Source organism: Semicossyphus pulcher, unplaced genomic scaffold (assembly GCF_022749685.1).
Source record: "Semicossyphus pulcher isolate SPU_LCO1_2020_fin unplaced genomic scaffold, fSemPul1.0.p SCAF_20, whole genome shotgun sequence".
NCBI classification, from domain to species: Eukaryota; Metazoa; Chordata; class Actinopteri; order Labriformes; family Labridae; genus Semicossyphus; species Semicossyphus pulcher.
The window spans coordinates 17,720,907-17,743,105 of record NW_027211694.1 but is presented as its reverse complement, the minus strand read 5'-3'; the positions used below and the strand labels follow the sequence as shown (position 1 = coordinate 17,743,105).

The 22,199-nt window shown below is 40.6% G+C and overlaps 2 protein-coding genes across 4 annotated transcripts in view; both read left to right on the top strand.

Moving 5' to 3' along the window:
- The window catches only part of etv6 (ETS variant transcription factor 6), a 34,941-nt gene extending 34,128 nt beyond the window's left edge, over positions 1-813 (top strand). For all 3 annotated transcript variants that reach the window (XM_069671408.1, XM_069671407.1, XM_069671406.1), the window contains 2 exons: positions 89-189; positions 283-813. In XM_069671408.1, coding sequence (XP_069527509.1) covers positions 89-189; positions 283-529 — 348 coding nt within the window. In that variant the 3' untranslated portion in view covers positions 530-813. The remainder of the gene's footprint in view (positions 1-88; positions 190-282) is intronic.
- Positions 814-3,217: 2,404 nt separating this feature from the next.
- The window catches only part of LOC138599612 (chemokine-like protein TAFA-2), a 74,767-nt gene continuing 55,785 nt past the window's right edge, over positions 3,218-22,199 (top strand). The window contains exon 1 of the mRNA XM_069671357.1: positions 3,218-3,677. The gene's annotated coding sequence lies outside the window, so the exon portion shown is untranslated. The remainder of the gene's footprint in view (positions 3,678-22,199) is intronic.

Sequence of the window (22,199 nt, the reverse complement as noted above, 5' to 3'; positions counted from 1 at the left end):
AGGCAAGATATTGAAAATTCTCATGTTGTAGATCAGTTATAAAATATTTTCATTCTTAATGACGCTTTTGTTCTTCTACCTCTTACAGAACAGGACCAATATGACGTACGAGAAGATGTCACGAGCACTGAGACACTACTACAAACTGAACATCATCAGGAAAGAGCCTGGGCAAAGACTTCTATTCAGGTAAATTAACTTAAACACACCTTTTAAAGAAATTTGTCAGGCTTTTTTTTTTTTGCAATAAATGACCATACATTACTTTTCTACGTTCACCAGGTTCATGAAAACTCCCGACGAGATAATGAACGGACAAACGGACCGGCTGGAGCACCTGGAGTCCGACACAGACGAACAAATCTACATCAAAGAGGAATGCTTAGGAACTCTGGGAAAACGAGAAAATGAACTACTTCCTATTACTACTACAGCCGCTGATGCCTTTCAGAAGCAGCCGGAACAATCGTCGTTGAACATGGAGCGCGTGGACGTGCGCTCGTATCAGTCGGAGAGACGCGACACCTGATCTCTCTTTGCCTTAGGATGATATTTTCCTGAAGGAAAAACGGCATCAGTTGTTTTGATTCTTCTGATGGATGGAGCTGAAAGGACTTTTTTAAGTGTTCCCTTTTATTCCTGAATGAACTGCAAAAGCCAATCACTTTGTGCTTATGTCACTTTTATGATTTTTATCGTCTCCTCACATGCATTATACTACGGAATTTTGCTGTTTGTAAAAAGAACGTTGGGTGTGTGCGTGTGTGACAGGAATGTTTTCACAGTGGAATAAACATTTTTGATCAAACTGAATCCTCTTAGCGTGGAGTGTACTTTAAAATTAAGACATAAAAATGAGTCATCCTTTTTAATTTAACTTTATATTGAGGAACACGTATTCACCTTTAATTATGTACAGATTAGCAAGCATATTAGTAGTATATTGGCTCTTAATACGCCTTTGTACTACATTAACCGTCACATTTTAGGAAACTTTTACTGTAAATATTTAGCATTTCAGGGGTTAAAGGAATATTTTTCAGCCTTGTGTTTTGTTGTCATTATTATCAGACTTTTACGTTGCCCTCGACAATTCTGGACCGTGACCAGTTCACACTTCAATCTGATAATGGCCTCATTTTAAAAGTAATGTGAACAGCCAAAGAAAAAACTTGGATCTGAGCACAAAGGCTTGCAGTGTGAATGTAGCCTAAGTGTCAGCCCTGCGACTGACTGGCGGTCAGTCCAGGGTGTACCCTACCTCTCGTCCAATGCAAGGTAGGTTCCAGCCCCCTGCGACCCTGAACAGAATGAGCAGAATAGATAATTAATGGATTCAACTTCCAGTAGTTCCCCAGATTGGTCTATAGCTGATGATGGATGGATATTATGAAATTGACAATGTCAAAGAGTTTTGGGAACCACCTACAGGCAATTAACAGTCAATCTGGGAGTACAATTTCCAATTTAACCAGACGTCCGCGGCTGGCTCCCTTTATCGTGGTTGTAACTCTTGATTTTCCTGGCTGACTGTCACTTTTGTTTTTTGACTGTTTGCCTTCATCTGAGCGTCCAGTTTGTTTCTTTTTCTTTGGATTTTCACTTATTTTTGAAGTTGTATCTGTAGTCATCCATCTTTTCTTTGTTTGTTCAGCCAAAGTAGATTACTGTTTACTCGCAACACTTGCAGAGACCGGAAAAGCAGCTGCTTAGCTCCGCCTACCCTCTCTGGCAGACCAACCACTGCTGGCTGATGGAAAATGCGTCACTAACTGGGCGCCGCTTGTGATTTTTTCCACGAATGTCGGCACAGACACCCAGTCTGTAACACTGCAAATGCAAAGGCTTTCATCAGTGGGCCATAGGCTCAATCACCATTCGGCGATAGATAGTGACTCATTTACATGAAAATCTTTGAGATGACTACTTTAACTGGTTGCTTATTAGCATGCGTTTTGGTAGCATTTTGTCTCTTTATATGCCATTATAAAGCACTTATTAATGCCTTATTTTGCATGACTATTCGACAACTTCTAGGCCATTAACTAGTAAAGAAGTAATTATGTTATTGAAGGAAGATGCTTGGTTCATGGCCTAGGAATTGTGCAATATTGTTGTGCAGAATGCGACATGAATAAATACCTTTTAATGCTAATAAAGACTTTATATGTTACAGAAGTGCATGTCAAATTTTGGGCTTAGCTCAGTGGGTAGCGCAGGCGCCCTACAGAGGCTACTGTCCTGGTAGCAGTGGCAGCAGGCTCGACTCCCTCCCTCGGCCCTTCACTGCATGTCATCCAGCACTCTCTTCTCCCACTATTTCCTGTCTCTCTTCAGCTGTCCTTATAAATACAGATAAAATAATAATAATAATAATAATAAAAGAAATGCATGCAAATTAGCAGCTTTTTCATGGTAAGTATGTAGACCTTCATTTTAAGTGTTACCTTCATGTTTCTCTGCAAGAGATGTCTGTTGTCTGGTGAAGTATATCAAGTAACCACACGATGGCAGTACTGGACTGCATTTGAGGAGCAGCAGTGGATGTTGTCTACAGTTCAACAGTTCATCAAACATGATGCAAACCTTCACATTTAAAGAGTCATTTATTGGATTAAAGATGACCACAGGAGCTGGTGGGAGATGGAGGAATCATGTTTAGTTATTAGCTATGAATTTCTTGCTTTTGGTCAAATTGATGACGTCAGAGTGGGACTGTCGAGCTCAATAATTAAAATTCAATTCATCACTGAAAATTGCTACTTACGTGTTATAATTTGCTGATGCATAATTTGCATTGCACGTCCTACATGAGTTATTATGACTTCAGTCGCCTCTTCTGACGAAACCCGAATCATTCAGTTTTCTGTTTTGTGAATCATTCATTCAAATTTTCACGAGCCACGCAGTTTAACGATCTGTTAGTTTGAGAATGTGACATTATCACACTTTATCTGTTTTTCTCATTAATTAGGCAATGATTGATGCTCACATTGTGGTTCAATATGGAGGTGTTAACAAAAGCAACGCATGCGTAATTACAGATCAGCCATTAGGACTTTCAAATTAAGACGTCAAATGTAAAAATATGACACAAATCCTTAACAGTAATCTGAGTACTGTAGCGCGTTACCGGCGGAGGTAGCGGCTGTGCGCTCCGGAGTCTCCATAAAAGTTAGTGCGCACGAGCTGAGCTGTCAGACTGGGCAGAGTCGCGGCGGAGCAAAGACTGGAGGATGAAGTGATTGATCAGGATCGATCCCACTTTGAGAAATTAATCTTTTTTTTATATATAAAGTGTGTGGTTTGATGAGGCAAAGCAACAGGACGCAATTCAAGCTCATTATCCACTGAGTCTTAACAGGCTCCTTGTTGTTTCTGGACTCTATCGGAGTAAGAACACAGCGGAGGTTTGGATGCAGGAGAATTTCAACTGTGCGGCGGTGGATGTGCCAACGCTGCCGCCTTTAAAGAAGTAGAAGAAGAAGAAGAAGCGTGTCTGATTCTCTTCAGGTTATTTGATTTCATCCGGAAAGGGGAAAGAAACACTTGAATTTTAACGCCAAAGCAGGACGCAAATGTCTCCACATCACAGACACAACACTGGATTGTAGCAGCAGCCCCACCGATGGTTTGAGAGGGCGTTAAGGTGCGGGAAGGGAGTGGGACAATTACAGGTAAGAGCCATTAGAGCGTCTTTTTTTCTGCCCTCTTACGGGGGCTGTTAAGAGTTTCCCCGCCGGTGAGTGCGCACAGTCAGGCGCGGAAACCCACTCAGCCGGTGCAAGTGTTTTATTTAGAGATCATCAGCACTGCATCAATATCCAATCAGGACTGAAACAATTACCAAGAACGAATATTAGGTCTCGCTTATCTGTCAGTCACTCCCTTTTCTTTCCAAGGAAAGGAAGACATGGAAACAAATTAATAATAATCTTTAACCGATTCATTAAAGATATTTCTTTAAAGAGATTAATTAATAAATCCCACTTTTGTTTACTGACAGACATCAGTTTTTCTGCATTGCAACTGTTTTTTAATAGTATTTTTGTTGCGTGCTTGCGTGCAGTCACGCTCGTTTCCTGTTTACTTTATTATTATCATTATTATAAAAACACTCTGGTTATTATAAGAAAAGAGTAATTGAATAGTTTTTTTTATCTGATTTGACTTAATATTATTGCAGGATATGTAAAAATGCAAAATTTAGCATGAGCTTCCTTTTGAAACTTAACCTCATACACCAAACTCCTGTGTAAAAACATACAATTTTAGTTAAATTCAGCCTTATATTTTGCTATGTGCATATTTCCAGTTTTTAAAGCTGTTATTGAGGTTTACATTAAATTCGGTTAACTTAATGTGACCAATCGAGTAGTTCTTAGCACATACACATCCTGTTCAGGAGTTTAGACTGGTACAAAGTCTACAATTAAGTAGGAAAAAGACATCTTTACTTCAGCTGTGTGGTCTTAGAAAATAAGTATTTTGTCTTATCCAGGAAAAATACTGTTTGCAGATTTACATCTCATGCTTTGCTGTTGTTGGTAGGTGTGGCATGACCAGTGTATCTCCCAAACTGCCGTCAGGAAGTCGACTTACTTTAATGTATTGATTTGACCTCCGGCACTGAGACTAATGTCAGTTCACCTGCAGCAAACGGTGCGAGTCCTCTGATGATGAAATACAGAGACACAGCGGCTGCAGGTACATGCTGAGTGATGCCGACATTTAATATCCACCTGGTGCCACAGAAAATAATACAGCGTTTAATTTGCTAAATCCAACTGGAACAGGAACATGCAGCCAGTTAATAAGACTGGAGTTCGACACAGGGAGGATACAGTGGATGGAGGATAACAGGAATAGACTGTGTGCAGATGCTAGCTATGTTGGCAGAATAATGCTAATGCTCTTTATGCAAATATGCAAATATTTCCCTGCTATGCTACTTTATACTTCTACTCCCATGCTTTTTTGAGGGAAATATTGCACTTTTATTGTTCTACATTTGTTTGCCAACTACTGGTTAAGTGACTTAATGTACAAGAACACATCACGACCTCTTAAAATATATAACATTGGCTTGTTTTACTCTTGTGACCCTCACATGAATCCTGTTTCAAATGCCCTTAAGTTGTTTCCAAATTATCCATTATCCCCCCCAAAAAATAGGAGGATTCAGACAAGAGATTATTCTTTAAATTTGTTGAGCATAACTGTTTTTCTTTGTTCCACCATCAATCATAACAGGACCCTTACAATATATCTTGTGGCCTTTAGGTGGGACCCATTCCCTAAGTTGGGAAACACTAGACAACTGTATCTAAAATATTTAAAACTAACTCAATCTTTAATGTAATATTATTCACAGGGCAAAATGAGTACTTTTACTTGTGTAACTTACACATAGAGTGGTGCGTCACTACTACTACTGCCACTATGAATGCAGGAATTGTAAGGAAACGCTCCTACATGCATAATTTTCTGCTGTCACTTGAATAAAGTCTGTTGATGCTGCTGTCTCTCAGCCGAGGGACGCAGCAAATCACACAATGACGTCTTTGGCAACTTCCATCAACTTTTTAGCAGCCAGCAGCTTCTTCCCTAAGCAAAGCCCTGGCAGCCCCGGCACTCCCCAATTAGCTGGAAGCATTAGCAGCATTTCCTCCTCCACTGTGAATGTTCAGGTTTAAAGCCGCCTGGCTCAGGTCAGACCAGTCCCCCCCTCCAGCTGGGCGACCTGGTGCCGACTGTCTGGCCAACTCTGCCGGATCGGCCAATGTCACCTTCACATGACCTCGTCTTTGCGCTGCCTTGCCATTGATCCAAAGCAATGACACCGAGGCTTCATGGTCCGCTGCCCCTCGCCAACCAGGCCGACTAAGCTTGTGAACAGCTGTGACGTGCAGCACAGCAGCAGTGGGGGGTCCTTGAATCGGTCTGTGTTTGTGGGTTCCTAGGTTTTATTTATGTAACATCTTTTTTAATTATTCAGGAGCAAAGCAAATTTGGGACTTACATTCATAAATGAGTGCTTCAAAGGACTAAGAGAGTTTCTGTAGTAGCACTACAGGAAAGAACAGTGAAATAAACAAAGGTACACGAGAATGTAAGATATCATTATTAAATAAACATAAACACAAACGAAAAAGTTGTGCAAGGGCTATAGACTTCTTTAGGCCCATCAGTGTGACACAAAGGGACGTTTCAGCAAAGTGAACAAGTGACTAGGCATACTGTACCCAATTAGTGTTGACATTTAAAAAAACAGTTTCAACAGATAATTACTTGAAAAACCAAAAATGTCTTCATATTTTTGTTTTGTTTGGAATAAAAAATGACATAAGTTGGTAATTAGTCTTTTTCACAGACAACGCCAGAGACAACATATAACAGTAACATGTAACAGTAATATGAGGCAAGGTGATATTAGTAAAATATATGACTGAATTTTTCTACCTATTGTGTGTGATGTATGCTCACCTTTAATCAGTCTTAGCTAATTGGATGCATTTACATTAATGTTATAGTATAGTAACACCCGTGCCTGTCCTACAATGACAAGTCAAATGGCTGCTGTGAAAAAGGCCAATTAAGGCTTTAGCAGGGTTGGTAGGTGGATTTTATTATCTCCCAACAGAGCCAGGCCAGCTGTTCCCCCTGCTTCCAGTTGCTATGCTAAGCTCGGACAACACTGGGTCCTTGGGTCCTACTTAATTTTACACCAGGGCTGAAAAAATGTATTATACTCAATCATTTGATTCATTTTTTGTCTTCGTACAATTACATCGCAAGTATCGCAATCGCTGTTCCCCCTACTTGCGGTTTTAATGCTAAGCTAGGCTAACACTTCTTGAGTCTGAATTAAACTTTATACTCAATCATTTGATTCATTTTTTGTCTTTGTACAATTACAAAAGTATCTAAATTGCATTTCCTCCTGCTTCCAGTTTAAATGCTAAGCTAGGCTAACACTTCTTGGGTCCTACTTAATTTCTAACGAGAGTTGGAAATATATATTATGCTCAATCATTGGATTAATTTTTTGCCTTTGTACAATTACAAAAGTATCATAATTGCTGTTCCCCCTATCTCTGGTTTTAATGCTAAGCTAGGCTAACCCTTTTTTGAGTCCTACTTAATTTCTAACCAGAGCTGGAAATAAATTATTATACTCAATAATTTTATTCTTTTTTTGTCTTTGTACAATTAAAAAGGTGTTTAAATGGCTGTTCCCCCTGCTTCCGTTTTTTATCTTAGGTATCTTAAGCCGTAGTGGTGACAGTGGTGCTCCATTTACTGCCTGGGTATATCCCAACTGTCCAAGGCAGGTTAGCTTAATTGTTAACTCTAATGCCAGTAGCTAGTCCTGTGATTGACTGGTGACCTGTCCTGGATGTACCCAACCTCATGCCCAATATCAGCTGGAGTTACCCTCAAGCGTAAGAGATTATAGCTAAAGGGTACATGAATAAAATTTTAAACATGCAGCAGTAGGTTACTTTAAGCTGAAAACTAGCGCAGAGAATAGCTAGCGCAATTAGCTGTCCCACGCCTTAAACTGTGACGCTAATGATAAGTACCATAAAATTTGGTGCATTAGACAAACTTTTATTACCTTTTTTCCATCTAAAAAGTGGGCTATGTCCTATACCCTTGCGACCAATATACCAGTGTAAAATGCAGAGAAAGGTATTTTATTGTGTTACGGTATTTAACCTAGATGATGGGGCTATAATCTATCTAACGCTTCGTCACAGACATGCGCCGTCATGATCGCCAGTGCAGCCGCCACCCTCTCAACAATCGACGTTACCATAGGCTGAGTGAACTACCGCACCGTTAGCTAGCAGGATTGCAAACTTAACATAGTGAAAACAGATGGTAGGCTTTAATTTGTGTGTGCTTCTAATATGTTTCAAATGAAAATAAATTGATATAGTGTTGAAATAACTTGTACACGTTTTTATTAATAAATAGATAAAAAAAACTTTTTTTTTCGTGTGGGATACCCCCCAAAACAGACTGCATTGTATTTTATTTTCTGGTGCGACTTATATTCCACACTTTACGGTAGTTATTTAACCTGCAAAGGACTGCAGATGGCTAGCTGCTGTAGCTATCTCATAGTGGATTTGACATTCATATCTACAAGAGGACTGAAAAACTCATGAATGTATTGTGTCAGAGTTTTAAGTCAGGATAGGGTCATTTTCAGATCACAAATAAAAGGAAGACAAATTTAAGTCTGGGCGTACGCTGGTGTGGTTTAGGTGCATCTTGTCTTTAAATGCAACTCTGGATGGCGATCTATTGAGTTATTAATATGATAGTGAAAGTGGAAATAAAACTGTTTTTCACACTATGATGGTTCATCTACATTCCGTGGCAGACCTAGTTTGTTGACAAGATGTCTCTGGTGGTGAAGCTACCAAACCGTGAACACATTGTACTTTGTTCAGTCTGTTCCTGCAGTGTAGCCAACGCAAAATTGATGATGACAGGAAACACAAACAGCAAGAGTAGATGAGTTTGTTTGTCTGTGTTGAAACTAATTATTAACATGGATTTCTGTGCTCTACTTATTTGAAGCATCAATCATAGCCAGCCCATCATCTGTGGGGAACGACTTGTGTTTATTTAATGATGACAGCTTTCAGGTGGGGCATGCTTTAGATTTTCTTATTCAGCTGTCTTGTGCACAAACGACTAATGATTTTTGGCCATAACGACCAACCCTTCATCTAACAGAAAACGATTAGAGTAGTGCTGAACTAATAAAACACCAGGTGTCACTTCTATCCATATAAATTTAGCTATTATTTTTCAAGAGAATGCTTTTAACTGCCGAAGCCACAGTGGAATCAGAGAAATTATGACATCACCCTTTTCATGATACTGACGTTTTTTGCAGTACTGCCTGAAAAGCTTGTGTGTGAGATGAAACCTGTGAGTCCGGCCCAGGGATTTCTTCCTCACCGTTCCAAATGAAAGGCTTGAGAAGAGGTCAGGCGCTCGGCTGTACCGCCTTGATAGACGAGTTTGTGCTCTCCTCTCCTGAAGCCGGTGGAATTTGTGTAAAATATCGGCGGCTGATTGGCACCCACTGCGCGGCTGTTTGATGTAAGTAGGAAGGAAGCGAGAGCGTTTTTTTCCTCCTCTCTCTTTCACATTCTATTTGATCTGCGGCTCGTTCTGCTCTCCCTCTGTTTCATTGGAAGTAAAACAAATTCAGCCGCTGAATAAACAGGACCTCTGCAGAAATGATAACACAAAAGCAAAAAGTTCCAGTACATTCTTCATATCGACCTGTGACTACTCCCCCAGGATTCGATTTCTGTATCAGTCTCTGCTGACAGTTTTTTGGTCCTTTCACCGTTTTTCACATTGGCTGCTGAGGACTTCAGCTCACCAAATGTGTGATAAATGTGACTGTGACTCCCACCATTGATTTTTTCTTTCTCTTGCTTTAATGCCCTCTAACCACACAGCTGTGAACTCTGAAAACTCAAACTGTGACCCAGAACTACACTGTCTTGTCCCCCCACATTTGCTGAGAGAGTGACAGTCTGTCAAGTACAACCAAGGAGTGATATTGTGATGTTTTTCTTTTTATTTGCAAAAGAAAAAAAGGCATTTTGATTGTGTTTACTTTCACTGTCAATTAAAAATATCTGAGGATTTGTTTAAAACTTGCTCAGACATCTAAACGGTTCAGCACAATTAGTCTGGTGTTTCCTTTGTCTTTGAGGCTATTTCCATGTAAGTGTGTGTGTGTGTGTGTGTGTGTGTGTGTGCTTGCACGCAGCCTAGAAAGTAATTGTTACAGAAGCAAATTGTACTATATTGGCCATGAAATCTTACTTTATTCCCACTATAATCATTTTTAAGAAGCAGTCCTATATTAAAATGTAGTAAATTATTTATAACACACTTGCACCATGCATTGCGACTGAACATTATTACATGGCTCTGTTAAATACTTGATTCTGATTGGTTAATTACGGCATTCCAAGGTCTACTATTTCTCGATAACAGACCATTGCTATGTAGAACAGACCGTTACTAGGGATGCGGCTGTAATTACAGATTCTAGAGGACTAACTGTAATCAATCTGTCGAAAGAAGTCTGCTAAGTTTGATGTCGGTCAGATTACAGAGGGGGTAAAAAAAGAAGAGACAAAAACAGCAGGGAAAGCAAAATAAAGGTTAAACAATGCAAAAACTGAACAGCGAGATCTACAAAACTGAAGATGGCACATGAAGTAAACATTCAACGGAACAGAGTAAGGGATACGGTGTTGTTTAAAGACAGTAAATGGAAAGAAAATGTCAACAGTGATGAGACAGAAAACCTCAATCAGGTGATGCGCTGATTACTGCGGTCCGGTTCACCATGTCTTATTTCACCATCAGAGGAAATATTTCCATTTGATGCGAGGAAAAACAGCTAGCTTAGCTAATTTTAATGTGCGTATAAACAGCTAGCTTAGCTAATTTTAATGTGCATATAAACAGTTAGCTTAGCTCATTTTAAGGCTACAGAATTAACCATTGCTATGGATGCAGTTCTCACTGTGAGTGTAACGGACTATTTTTAAATGGTAAACAGATATATATTCATTTTTAAAATAATAAAATAATTTCCAAGTCTTTATTTTGTGTCAAATTATTGATTATTGAAGTAAATCAAATCAAGTTTATTGATCACCCTGTCTGTGTTCCATTCTGCTATAACAACTCGCTCCCTAAACATTATCCCTTACTTAGCATTGCATACACATTTTTTGTACTGTCGGTAATACGTCATACTAAGTAACTCATATAAAGCAGTTACTTATTAGCATGCATTCAGTAGCATTTTGGCTTTTTGGCTTTAGGCTACAACTACGAGGCAAAGAACTGACTGTTAAACCACCTAATTACTAATTCCTTATCGCTACTTAATAGTGCACATACTGAGCGAAGCACAGTTGTTATTCCTGCACAACAACTTACCGTATTGGTCCGAATATAAGACCCCTTTTTTCCCCCTTGACAAACCTCTGAAAAAGTGGGTATAGCATAACAGCATAACATAAGTATAACAGTAGACCGCGCCACTTATCTGTAAAGTGAGTATACCCCTCATGACTGAGGCCAGCTGTCACTCACAGTGCTAGGAGGATGAAAGATGGAGAAACATGGATGATCGTCTGGGACAAAAGGCTTTAAAGTAGGCCAAGTTAACCAACAATCGAGGCAGAGTAATGATGTCAATTTTAAGATAATTGTAACAGTGTCATGTCCCAAAATGGCAGGCTCAAAAAGGTCAGGGGCCGGCCATAGCGCCGCGTTCTCTTTCGCTCTCAGCGGGCTTAGTCTCACCTGACAGATGATAACGGAGAAAATCAGACCGTGGTCTTAAAAGCGGCCGCTTCCAAGAGATTGACAGGAGAGTGTGTGTTACTGAATAACGGAAAGGTCTGCACGTTACCAGAGCTGTCATCCAGCTGTTTCAGGACTGCTCGACAAATAGACCTCACTTCAATGGTTAATGATTTATTGAAAATTTTGAAGGCACTTTATATCATTTAAATGTGACAATTTAATGTCAATGATGTAGAAAACATTATTTTATTTACAATGTAACATAAAAGTGTTTTTTTATGAAAAACAAATTTGGTCTTCTAAAAGTCTTTTTAAAAAAAAATGTCTTGAAAAGAGGGGGGTCGTCTTATAATCAGGGTCGTCTTATATTCGGACCGATATGGTACTTACTATGGATATTCAGTAACTGGGAAATTAATTTGTGGAAAGCTCTGTTATTGGCCATGTATTTGTAGAAAATAGTCATACAAAATTTAAATTTCAATAATGGCTTGGAAAGCTCTAATTTGTTACTAATGTGCATGCTAATTAGTCATTAGTTACTGGCGAATATGTGTACCTTAAAGTAACTAACTAAGTAAATAACAAACTTTTTCATTTAAATACATGTCTGTTTAGTCACTATTCCCGAAATCACAGAATGAGGTAACACAATGGTGATTGAACCTATGGCCCACTGATGAAAGCCTTTGAATTTGCAGTATATCGTATTATTATTGACTGGGTGTCTGTGGCGACATTCACGGATAAAATCACAAGCGGTGCCCAGTTAATGAAGCGTTTTCCATCACCCAGCAGTGGTTGGTCTACCAGAGAGGGGAGGCGGAGCTAAGTGGCTGCAGCATTGCGAGTAAACAGTATTCTACCATGGCTGAACAAACAAAGAAAAGACAGACTACAGATACAACTTCAAAAATAAGTGAAAATCCAAAGAAAAAGAAACAAATTCGACGCCCAGATGAAGTCAAACAATCTACAAACAGAAGTGAGGAAAATCAAGAATTACAACTATGACAAAGGGAACCAGCGTCTGGTTATATTAGGAAGAGTGCCGAGCAATGCCAGTGGGAGGTGCTCAAGAGCACAAAAATTGAAATGTTCGAGATTGTATCTGTAATACATCTGAGAGTGAAAAGGAATCGTCGAAAATGTACATAAATCCTACATTCAATCCTTTTTGAAGCTGTTGTAAAGCTTTGTGTTCGTGTTCTCATTCCCCAACACAGAAAAAAAAGTTAATTCATGAAATGTAGTATGAACGGATCATAATGACAACCATAACACTAAGGCTTAGAAGTGTTCCTTTAACTCCTGAAATACTCCACAGAACATTTACAGCAGCAATCGCCTTAATCGTGACAGTTCATGTAGTTAATGAGATGAAGTTGTCTTGACTCTAAACCTTTTTTTAACTGACTTTTCCTGCTCTGCACATTTAACGGTCTTTTTCTTCTAGCTTTCCCAGAATCCTCAGCTGGGTCACCCCTGGCCTTTTTGGTTCGTGTTCCCGCCTTTCATCCAAGGGCCCTACTCCCTGTGAACTGTGATCCTATTTCATGCAGGGGGGAGGAAAGACAGAGAAGGAAAACAGGAGAAGGAAGTAGAGTGAGGGAAACTGAAAAAGACGGGGAGATAAGACAGAGATCAGCTGGTCCGTGTCCAAGTTTCCCCCCATGTGGCCGTTTTATCTGTTCAGCAGCGTCTTAGCTCCGCTCCGTGTGTGGCCCAGTGGCTTCTAAACATGTGCCCGTCACGCAGGATAACTCCAGCCTCCAAACAAACACACCAACGCACATTTTGGACAGCAGAAACATCTTTCTCACTCTTTCTCTCCTCCCACCTTTCCCCTTCCATCCGTTTCGTTTCTATAGCTGACGGTTGGTGCCGGGCTGTGAGCCTACAGTACTTTCATGATGTGAGCCAAACCCATCTGAGACTCAATATCCTGTTTACCAGCTCTCAGCACTCTGAAAACCACAACAATACTGAGCTGAGGCAAGTTCAGAACTAATTACAGTTTGTTCAGGTCACAGCCAAGGTCGACGCCTTCTCCTGCTCCGTTACTCTGCCGTGTCATCTTGTGAAAGCAAACTCTGTCACTGCTGCGTCTTTCTCTCCCTCCAATCTAGACATGTTTTCATGTGAGCAAATCTCCCAGCAACCACATCTCAAGCCGTTCTGGTGGGGCGCTATTTCATTGACTTTGTTAACGAAAAGTGGAGCTGTTAGTCAATGCTTGATATCAGAAGAATTCAACTATGTAAAGTGGGAATTCACTGTGACCCAGTTCATTGACGTTTAATACATCTGCTCTAAAAGAATGGAAAAGACTTGACTAGATAGATGGATGGATGATGGACGGACTTTACTGATCCCGAATTGGGAAATTTTTGTGATACAGCAGCAAGTTACCAAGCAAAAAATACACCATGCACAGAAAAATAAAAATATAAATACACAGTAAATATACCCCAGTAGGCTACTAGAAGATAGAAATATGTACCTCAAGAAAATATACTACATTAAACTACAGTTCCCACTACTTCTTCTCTGTAACTCATTCATTAGTCACTACATGGCAGCTACGTTGCATCATTTCTAACTACACAAATTATATTTAAACATTTTATATTTTATTATAACCATAATTATGATTACGCATATCTACTGTAGTAGTACTGTAGTATACATTTTATTATAATATACATTTATTCTTTAGTACATATGTCACCTCAAGTTACCTGTTACCTTAACCAACTATCAATAAGTGAAAGGTGTACATAATTATCTATCACTTTGAGCTGTTGTAACAAGTGAATTAATTAAAGTATATCTTATTTTATCTACTAAATAAGTACTTAAAGCAGGCAAGTATGTGAATTGTTTTTTGTAGATACTGTGACCGTGCTGAATTCTGTAAGAACACGAGATTAGCAAACCTCAACAAAAGTTGCTAACTGCTAATGATGCTAATGTTACGGTATTGCTAGCTTGGCTTACAAACTACGCAAGTGAATGTGATTCTTCTGTCCAACCTCCCTGTCCTCTGCAGCCTGTAGCACTGAGCCCCACTTTCATTAATTCCTACTGACCACAGAAATCTGCTGTTCCACAAAAATGTGTTTACATTTTGGCCAGAATTACTCACAAAGGAGTTAAACATGTATTTGAGTTGCAGGTGTGATACCCAAGTGACTGTTTTTGCAGCAGGGTTGAGTAGGTGAGATTAAAGGGATAGTTCGGATTTTTGGACACCAAGTTGTATGAAATACTTGCAAGTAGTGTAGCAGATGCAAAGCCATTAGCTCGCTCACTGAGCCCTGTGGTCAGAGTTCCGGCGAGATACCAGGGTCAAAAAGTTTTACCCTATAAAAACAACACGCAGGCGATGGTGATCCATTTCCAACACAAAATCATCATCCTAGGATTTCATATACTCCGCCTTTTTTTGGCACTATTTTCTCTCTTTAACAATTCAGTATCACTACGCCTGCGTCAGGATAATGAAGGAATCAAACGCGATGGTTGGTTTCGTTTTTTTAAATGGGATGGGCTATTTAACTGCTGTACTAAATTGGTACCCCACGATGGTTTTACATGTGTTATTAATAGTTTTTGGGCTACAATTGAGTTCTGTTGCAGCCTATTCATAGACAAATGTAATATATCAGTCTGGTTTAACAGTGTGTGTGTGATATCATTTCCTTAAAGATATAATCTTAAATATTTCAGTTTTGTGCTCTTGAGCACCACCCACTGGCAGGAATCAGTACTTAGAAGAGCACTCCCAATTCAACCAGATGTCTATGACTGGCTCCCTTTGTCATTGTTCCCTTCCCTTCCCCCTTGTTCCCTCGCTTTCGTTTGTAGACTGTTTGCCTTCATCTAGATTTTCACTTATTTTTGAAGTTGTATCTGTAGTCATTGATCTTTTCTTTGTTTGTTCAGCCGTAGTAGATTACCGTTTCCTCGCAATGCTTACAGAAACCAGAAGTGCAGCCACAACCTATCTGACAGACCAACCACTGCTGGGTGATGGAAAATGCGTCACTAACTGGGCGCCGCTTGTGATTTTGTCCGCGTCTGCCGCCACATACACCCAGTCTATAATAATACTATATACTGCAAAAGCTAAGGCTTTCATCAGTTGGCCGTAGGCTCAATCACCATTGTGTTACCTTATTCGGTGATAGATAGAGACTTAACAGACATTTATTTAAATGAAAAAGTTTGTTACTTACTTAGTTAGTTACTTTGAGGTACACATGAACAGGTCCATCCAGTAAGGTGACTTTTGAAGTCACAAAATTGTCATCATAACTGCATGTTCAGACACTATAAGACACTTTTTCAAAAGGAGAACGCGTCTTCCTTCTCCCGTGTAGCTGCAGCATGCCGCGTTTTAATTCTGTGCTAGGTTGTGCAGATAAAGTTCATCTAAAATCAACTCTGACTGGGTTTCTACCTCTGAATGGCTCTGAGGTTATGGAGGAGACTATCACTGTCAGAAACATGGTGTAAAAATCTGTAGAGCATTTCTGAATTGTTACTGTTACATCATATCAGGGAATTACTATTCTGATTACACTTCCACGAGTCTGTTGCATCCTAGTTGGCTGCACAAACTTGAGCAAACTATTGTCTCTTGTGCATTTGGTCTGACACTGGAGTGAGAGTTGGATGCTTAAATCGGGGATAACAGATAGTACACTGAAAGAAACAGGGAAGTAAAGGTAATTGTGCAGCTCTGAACTCAAAGCTGGGAGCTCCTGCGTGGCCGCGAGAGCAATAAATTAATCTCTGTGAAGTGATTAGTTTTATTGTGATATTAAAGCGAGTACTTCCTGTATGTATGCGGTGTTAAATATGGCACCTGTCTGCCTGTTAGACATCAACAGGAAACAGGCTTTGATGTAAAGACATGAACTACTTCACAGAGAATTTGTTTTGCTCATTAGACATGGATATAAAATATGAATACATTATATTATATCGGTGCAAAGCTACGTATGAGCGGCTTTTTGAACACGTGAAGATATTCTATGTATGATGATAGTTAAATATTAATCTTGCTGCATGTTGGTTATGTAGAAAACATACACAGAGCCTTGTGTGTGTTTCCCTCTGGCAGAGTTTCACCCCCTCCTCGCACCGAGCAGCACGCCTCGCTTGGCTCACTCTGCATCCCCGGGCTATTTAACCCGGGGGCTGTAACCTAAAGACCTGATACTGGCAGCCTGCGGCTTTCAATCTGACCGCTCTCCCCCACTTATCTGGCAAATAAGCCGTTTTAATTGCTTACACACAGAGCCCTATCAGGCCATGTAGTGAGCATGGAGATAAGGGTTACACAGAGTCAGGCATTAGTAACAGGATGAGAGGACCGCAGAAAAACAGAGCTGCGGGGTCCCAAGAGGAGGAAGAGTCAGGAAATAGCTATGGCCATCCTATTAATTTCAAACTCACGGAGCCGTTTCTGCAGCTAACTGTAGGGCTCAGGAGACGGCTGTTGTGCACTGAAATCAAAGCAAATTGGAATTATCTCCTTAAGGTGGTAGCGTGCGGTGTACTGACAGTATCAATGTGCAGACTTGGAGTGACTAATGTGTAAATTCATGCCGGTAATTGTTCAAAACCATCTTGAAAATTTCAGCTCTTAGGTGCGGGAAATAAAGGAAAAGACATATGTCCTGATAGATTCAGGATTCTATCATGCTGACATTGTTGCAGAAACACAGACGACTAACAGACTCTCACAGTACACAGTACAGCAAGGACAGAACATCATGAATGGCAAAGCTTCAAATTCCTAACTTTGCTTCAAATTAGACCACAAGGGTCATTTATGAAGGAAAGTGTAGGGATTTATTTTACATTTCAAAGCTTGATTTTGGCATTTTAGTGTCTTTCAAGCATTTCCCAGGCTCCGGCGACCTTCCTTTCCAAAGTGATTTGAACTGTTGAAGTTTCACCGTGTATTGTTTTGACCCGGGTGGCCCATATGAAGAGCTAGTCAACACAGCGGCCGGGTAAATGTCAGCTACGCTAGGCTTCTAATGAGACCAGAGACTAAGGAGAGGGCTGACACCATCATAGGCTCTGTGCTGAGAGGCTCATTTACATTCCACCAGGCGACAGCTGGAGATATGAGGGGAGAAAGGGAGAGCGGAAGAGAGAGAGAGAGAGAGAGAGAGCTGGGGAAACGAAGAGGCAGCAGGCAAAAACATGTTGGGTTTTTTTCAATTTGCAAACATCTCTCAGAAGCAGGAGTGAACCCAAAGGTTGAGTTAACTTCAGCCGTTGATTTTTTTCAGGTTGAGGCTGCACAAATCAACATTTTTGTGCACACAATGTTAATAAAATGACCAAGTTCAATGTAAACAAAGCTGCTTGTAGCGGCAAACCTAATGCAAAATAATGACTCCACTCGCATTTTGTTTGGCTTTACTTATGCAGCTTACGTCTGTGAAGAGTTGGTTGGGACTACATTAAGCTAAAAGGAGGTTATAAATATAATATATAATAATTCTGTAGATACAGGTTGTTGTACTACCCCAAAGCAGTGAAAAAACAGTAGAGGTTAAGTTGCATTAAACTGAACCATGGGAAGGTGTTACATCATAATTGTGCCAGAGCTTTAACTATCAATCAATCAATCAATCAATCAAATTGTATTTGTATAGAACCAGACTCATGTTGAACAGCCGTCTGCCTCGACTGGATGGGCCAAAAAATGGGATAGAAGGAGATGCAGGATAGAGACAGGCAAAGAGAGCAACAACAACATACGTCCTTGTTACATCAACAACAACAGGTAATACATACTTATGGTTACAATGCCAATAATTGAAGTCAACAGGTCTACTATTAGCATTAGCAGCAACAATAATGATTCTATGGGGAAGACTGATGTTATGAGTTGTTTCAGTCGATAAGGTTCACAGCAGCAGGTGGTCTGCAGCAACAATCCCAAGGCACCCACAAGACAAGGGAGCACAAGAACTCCCGGAAGATATATGGTTAGTAATGTTAATGGGATCAGAAGATACAGAGTTAATGAGCTGCATTAATATAAGAGAGAGCTAGAGAGAGAGGGAGACAGAGGAAAAGAGACACACACACACACACAGAGGGAGAGAGAGACAGAGAGAGAGAGAGAGAGAGAGAGAGAGAGAGAAGCTTGGTGTGTCAGATCCCCCGGCAGTCTAAACCTATAGTAGCCTAACTATGGGCTAGTCCAGGCCTGAGCCAGCCCTAACTATAAGCTTTATCAAAGAGGAAAGTTTTAAGTCTACTCTTAAAAGAAGAGAGGGTGTCTGCCTCCCGGACCTTGACTGGAAGATTGTTCCAGAGGAGGGGGGCCTGGTAATTGAAGGCTCTACCTCCAACACTACTCTTAGAGACATTAGGTACCACAAGCAGGCCTGCATCCTGGGAGCGCAATGTTCTAGAGGGGTAATATGGCACTATGAGCTCTTTAAGATATGATGGTGCCTGACCATTAAGAGCTTTGTAAGTAAGAAGAAGGATTTTAAATTCTATTCTAGATTTTACAGGAAGCCAGTGCAGAGAGGCTAATACAGGAGAGATGTGATCTCTCTTCCTAGTTCTTGTCAGCACACGTGCTGCAGCATTTTGTACCAGCTGAAGTGACTTATTAGGGCAGCCTGATAGTAACGAATAACAATAATCCAGCCTGGAAGTAACAAATGCATGGACTAGTTTTTCTGCATCGTTTTGAGACCAGATGTGTCTGATTTTTGCTATGTTGCGAAGGTGAAAGAAGGCTGTCCTTGATGTTTGTTCTATGTGGGAGATGAAGGACATATCCTGATCAAATAGAACTCACAGATTCCTAACAGTAGTGCTGGATGCCAGGCTGATGCCATCTAGGGCAGCTATATCATTAGAGAAAGAATCTCTAAGGTGTTTGGGGTCGAGCACAATAACTACCAATACAATACTTTGTAATGTAATTCTTATTCTTATTAAGGGCCTGTGTCCACTAACGGCTTTTTTTGTGCTGGCAGCGCAGAGTGCTTTTCACTGGCGTTTATTGTTGCTAGGATACAAAAGTTGTCTGGCTGCACTTCCGCTTCCCTTGGTTGTGACCGTTAAGGGCCCGATCAGACAAAGCGTGTTTTGCAGGCTGTAAAACGCGAGGCACACCGCACTGCCTTTTTTGTTGAAGCGTACGGTTAAAAAAGAGCAGCTTGCTGCGCCCTTTTTTTCTACTGTTGTTAAGGCAACCACTGAATCATTAGCTGTCATTAACCTAACCGTTATATTGTAAACTGACAGAAGGCCCGCCTCTCCTTTCATCCGATTGGACAATCAGAAAATGACGTTGAAGTTTTTTCAGAGCTTAGAGCGTTTCCTCAAAAACAAGAGGCACACGGAGTGAAAAAATGCGAGGCGCTCTGCAACGCAAAAGCTGCGCTGTTAGCTTAGCTTAGCATAACATGAAGACAAAGCATGAGAAATACTAGTTCTGTTTTTACAGGTTGATGCTACTAAATCGTACTATTCTGTCTGGGTTTGTATTCGGGCGTTGGCAGCTTGGCAGACTCTAGGACATGACTGCACCTAGCCAAAAAGTATTGTGGCAATGCTAACCCACTTCTGGCTTCAGCTTTATATTTACCTTATAAACATGAAAGTGGTGTCAGTCGGAAGAGAGTCTTAGCAAGACAACAAATAGGTGTTTCTCAAAATGTCTAACTATTTCTTAAGGACTTTCTTTAACTATTGACATTTGTGTTAATTACTAAAGTTAATTCATGTGAAACAACCCAAAAAAGAAGCTCCTCTTTTGATCAGCCATCATAGCAACAAAGTCTGCCTTCTCTGAACCGAGAGGGTAATACTGCAGCTGTACACATGCACATATGAGAAGAAGCAAAGAGTGCAGCCACTAAGAGGTGTGTTCACATACTCAGAGAGTAAGCTAATGTCACTTTTAATCGCGACTCTCCCTACTCCTACAGAGAATGGAGACAGATCCATCTTTGTAGTCGTCCCATTGATTCAAATTTTATTTCTCAAAGCAAGACTTAGTATTGATAGTATCGATACTTCAGGTATTGACTAACCCAACTCTAATCCGAACCTCAAGAGAAGGCATCATTGAGCAGAAAGCTAATATTATGAACCCCCTGAGCACAGCTGCTAAATAAAGCAGACCTTTCAAGTTCAGGCCAGCAACATTAGCCCGCAGCTATCTACATAATCTTGTTCTCTTGCTTGGTGACCTATGATCACTCACAATATTTGTATTTTAATTTATGTATGGGGTTTGTCCTCTCAAGCGTCTATTTTATGATCTTAACATGTTTTGCTGGTTTTGCATTTCTACTTCTGAGAAATTTGTTTCACATTAAAACTAGCCAGCACACAACATGCTCCACTGTCGGTCTGTGGTGTTTAATCACATGTCATGCAGAATGCGTTATGTATTTAAGGGTGATCTTGTGGTCTTACATCAGCTGCCATTCTTGCAGCCTGACAAAAAAAGACATAATTTGCGATGGAGAGAAAGGAGCAGTGGAGGCGGTGATGAATAAACTCTAAACCACGTCCCTGCTTCTGTAGCTCCATATCCTCTCTGGCTCAGCGTCAGGATACTATACACTCGTGGGAGAGAGAGAAAAAAAGACAAGAAAATGCATTCACGTTGGCTGGCAAGTACAGTATAGTGCCAGATATGAGTAACAGCAAGCCTCCAGACTGCAGAACCCATAGAGCTGAGGTCTCAAGGCTCTGGGATCTGTTGATTTGTTGACGTGCGTGCCAGATGTTCCAGGTGCCACTTGAGATGGTTGCCAATCTGTTAGAGTTGCCAGACAGATTCATGTTGTAATTATTCAATTAGCAATAAGTTTCTCGCCTGTGAAACCATTGAGCCAGAGACAGACTAAACTTTGAGACTGAACTGTCGACCATACGACACGTGCTGGTTTTTTGATGACGTGCATTTGAATGGTATTGCAATGACTGTTCAAACCGCAGCTCAAAGCAAGGTTTAAAGCTGCACTTGTCGCTATATTTATATAGAATTATAGCAGGAGCCCACAATTCACCTCAGTTCTACAATGTTTTATCCACCTTACTTGTACCCACGTGATGCCTTCCTTAAGTTGTAACCACATATGTGGTTATTCCCTTCACTTATCTGGCACATGTGAGATAAGCCGTATGTTACAGATGCTTTCTCTACTCTTGGAAATAATTCCGAAATACAGGATGCTCAAACAAATGAGCAGTTTTATTCAGCAGCGTAACTACCATTGATGCACGTGATGCAACTGCGTTGGGGCCCGCGGCAGAGGAGGGCCCGGAATCGGATGGACAGGCCGTTGTTTTAAAGCTGCATTTTTACACTTCTTTCATTCGTTGCTGACATTACGTTATGTTACATCTGATAGTGATATTGTGAGATTGAGCAAGCTGCTGGTGAGCAGCGCACAGGGCCACTGATGACTAATCTATGCATTGATCATGCTTTATTCATTACCATGATGAAAAAAAACAAGTTTAGGACAGTAGCGCTGCGCTTTCAGGAGCTATCCGAGGTGCTGAAGTTGTAAACGTGCAGAAACAGGTATATGAAACCGTCACTAACATTCATGATGTATGTTTATTACATTCTTTCAAATGTTTTCCAACTGGTTTAGCTATGTTGGTAGAGCAGGCGCCCGATGTACAGAGGCTACAGTCCTCGACGCTCTGATCGCAGGTTCGACTACCAGTCTGCTGATCATTTGGTGCATATCATCTCCCACTCTCTACTCCCCCCGTTTCCTGTCTCTCATCAGCTGAAAAGGTGA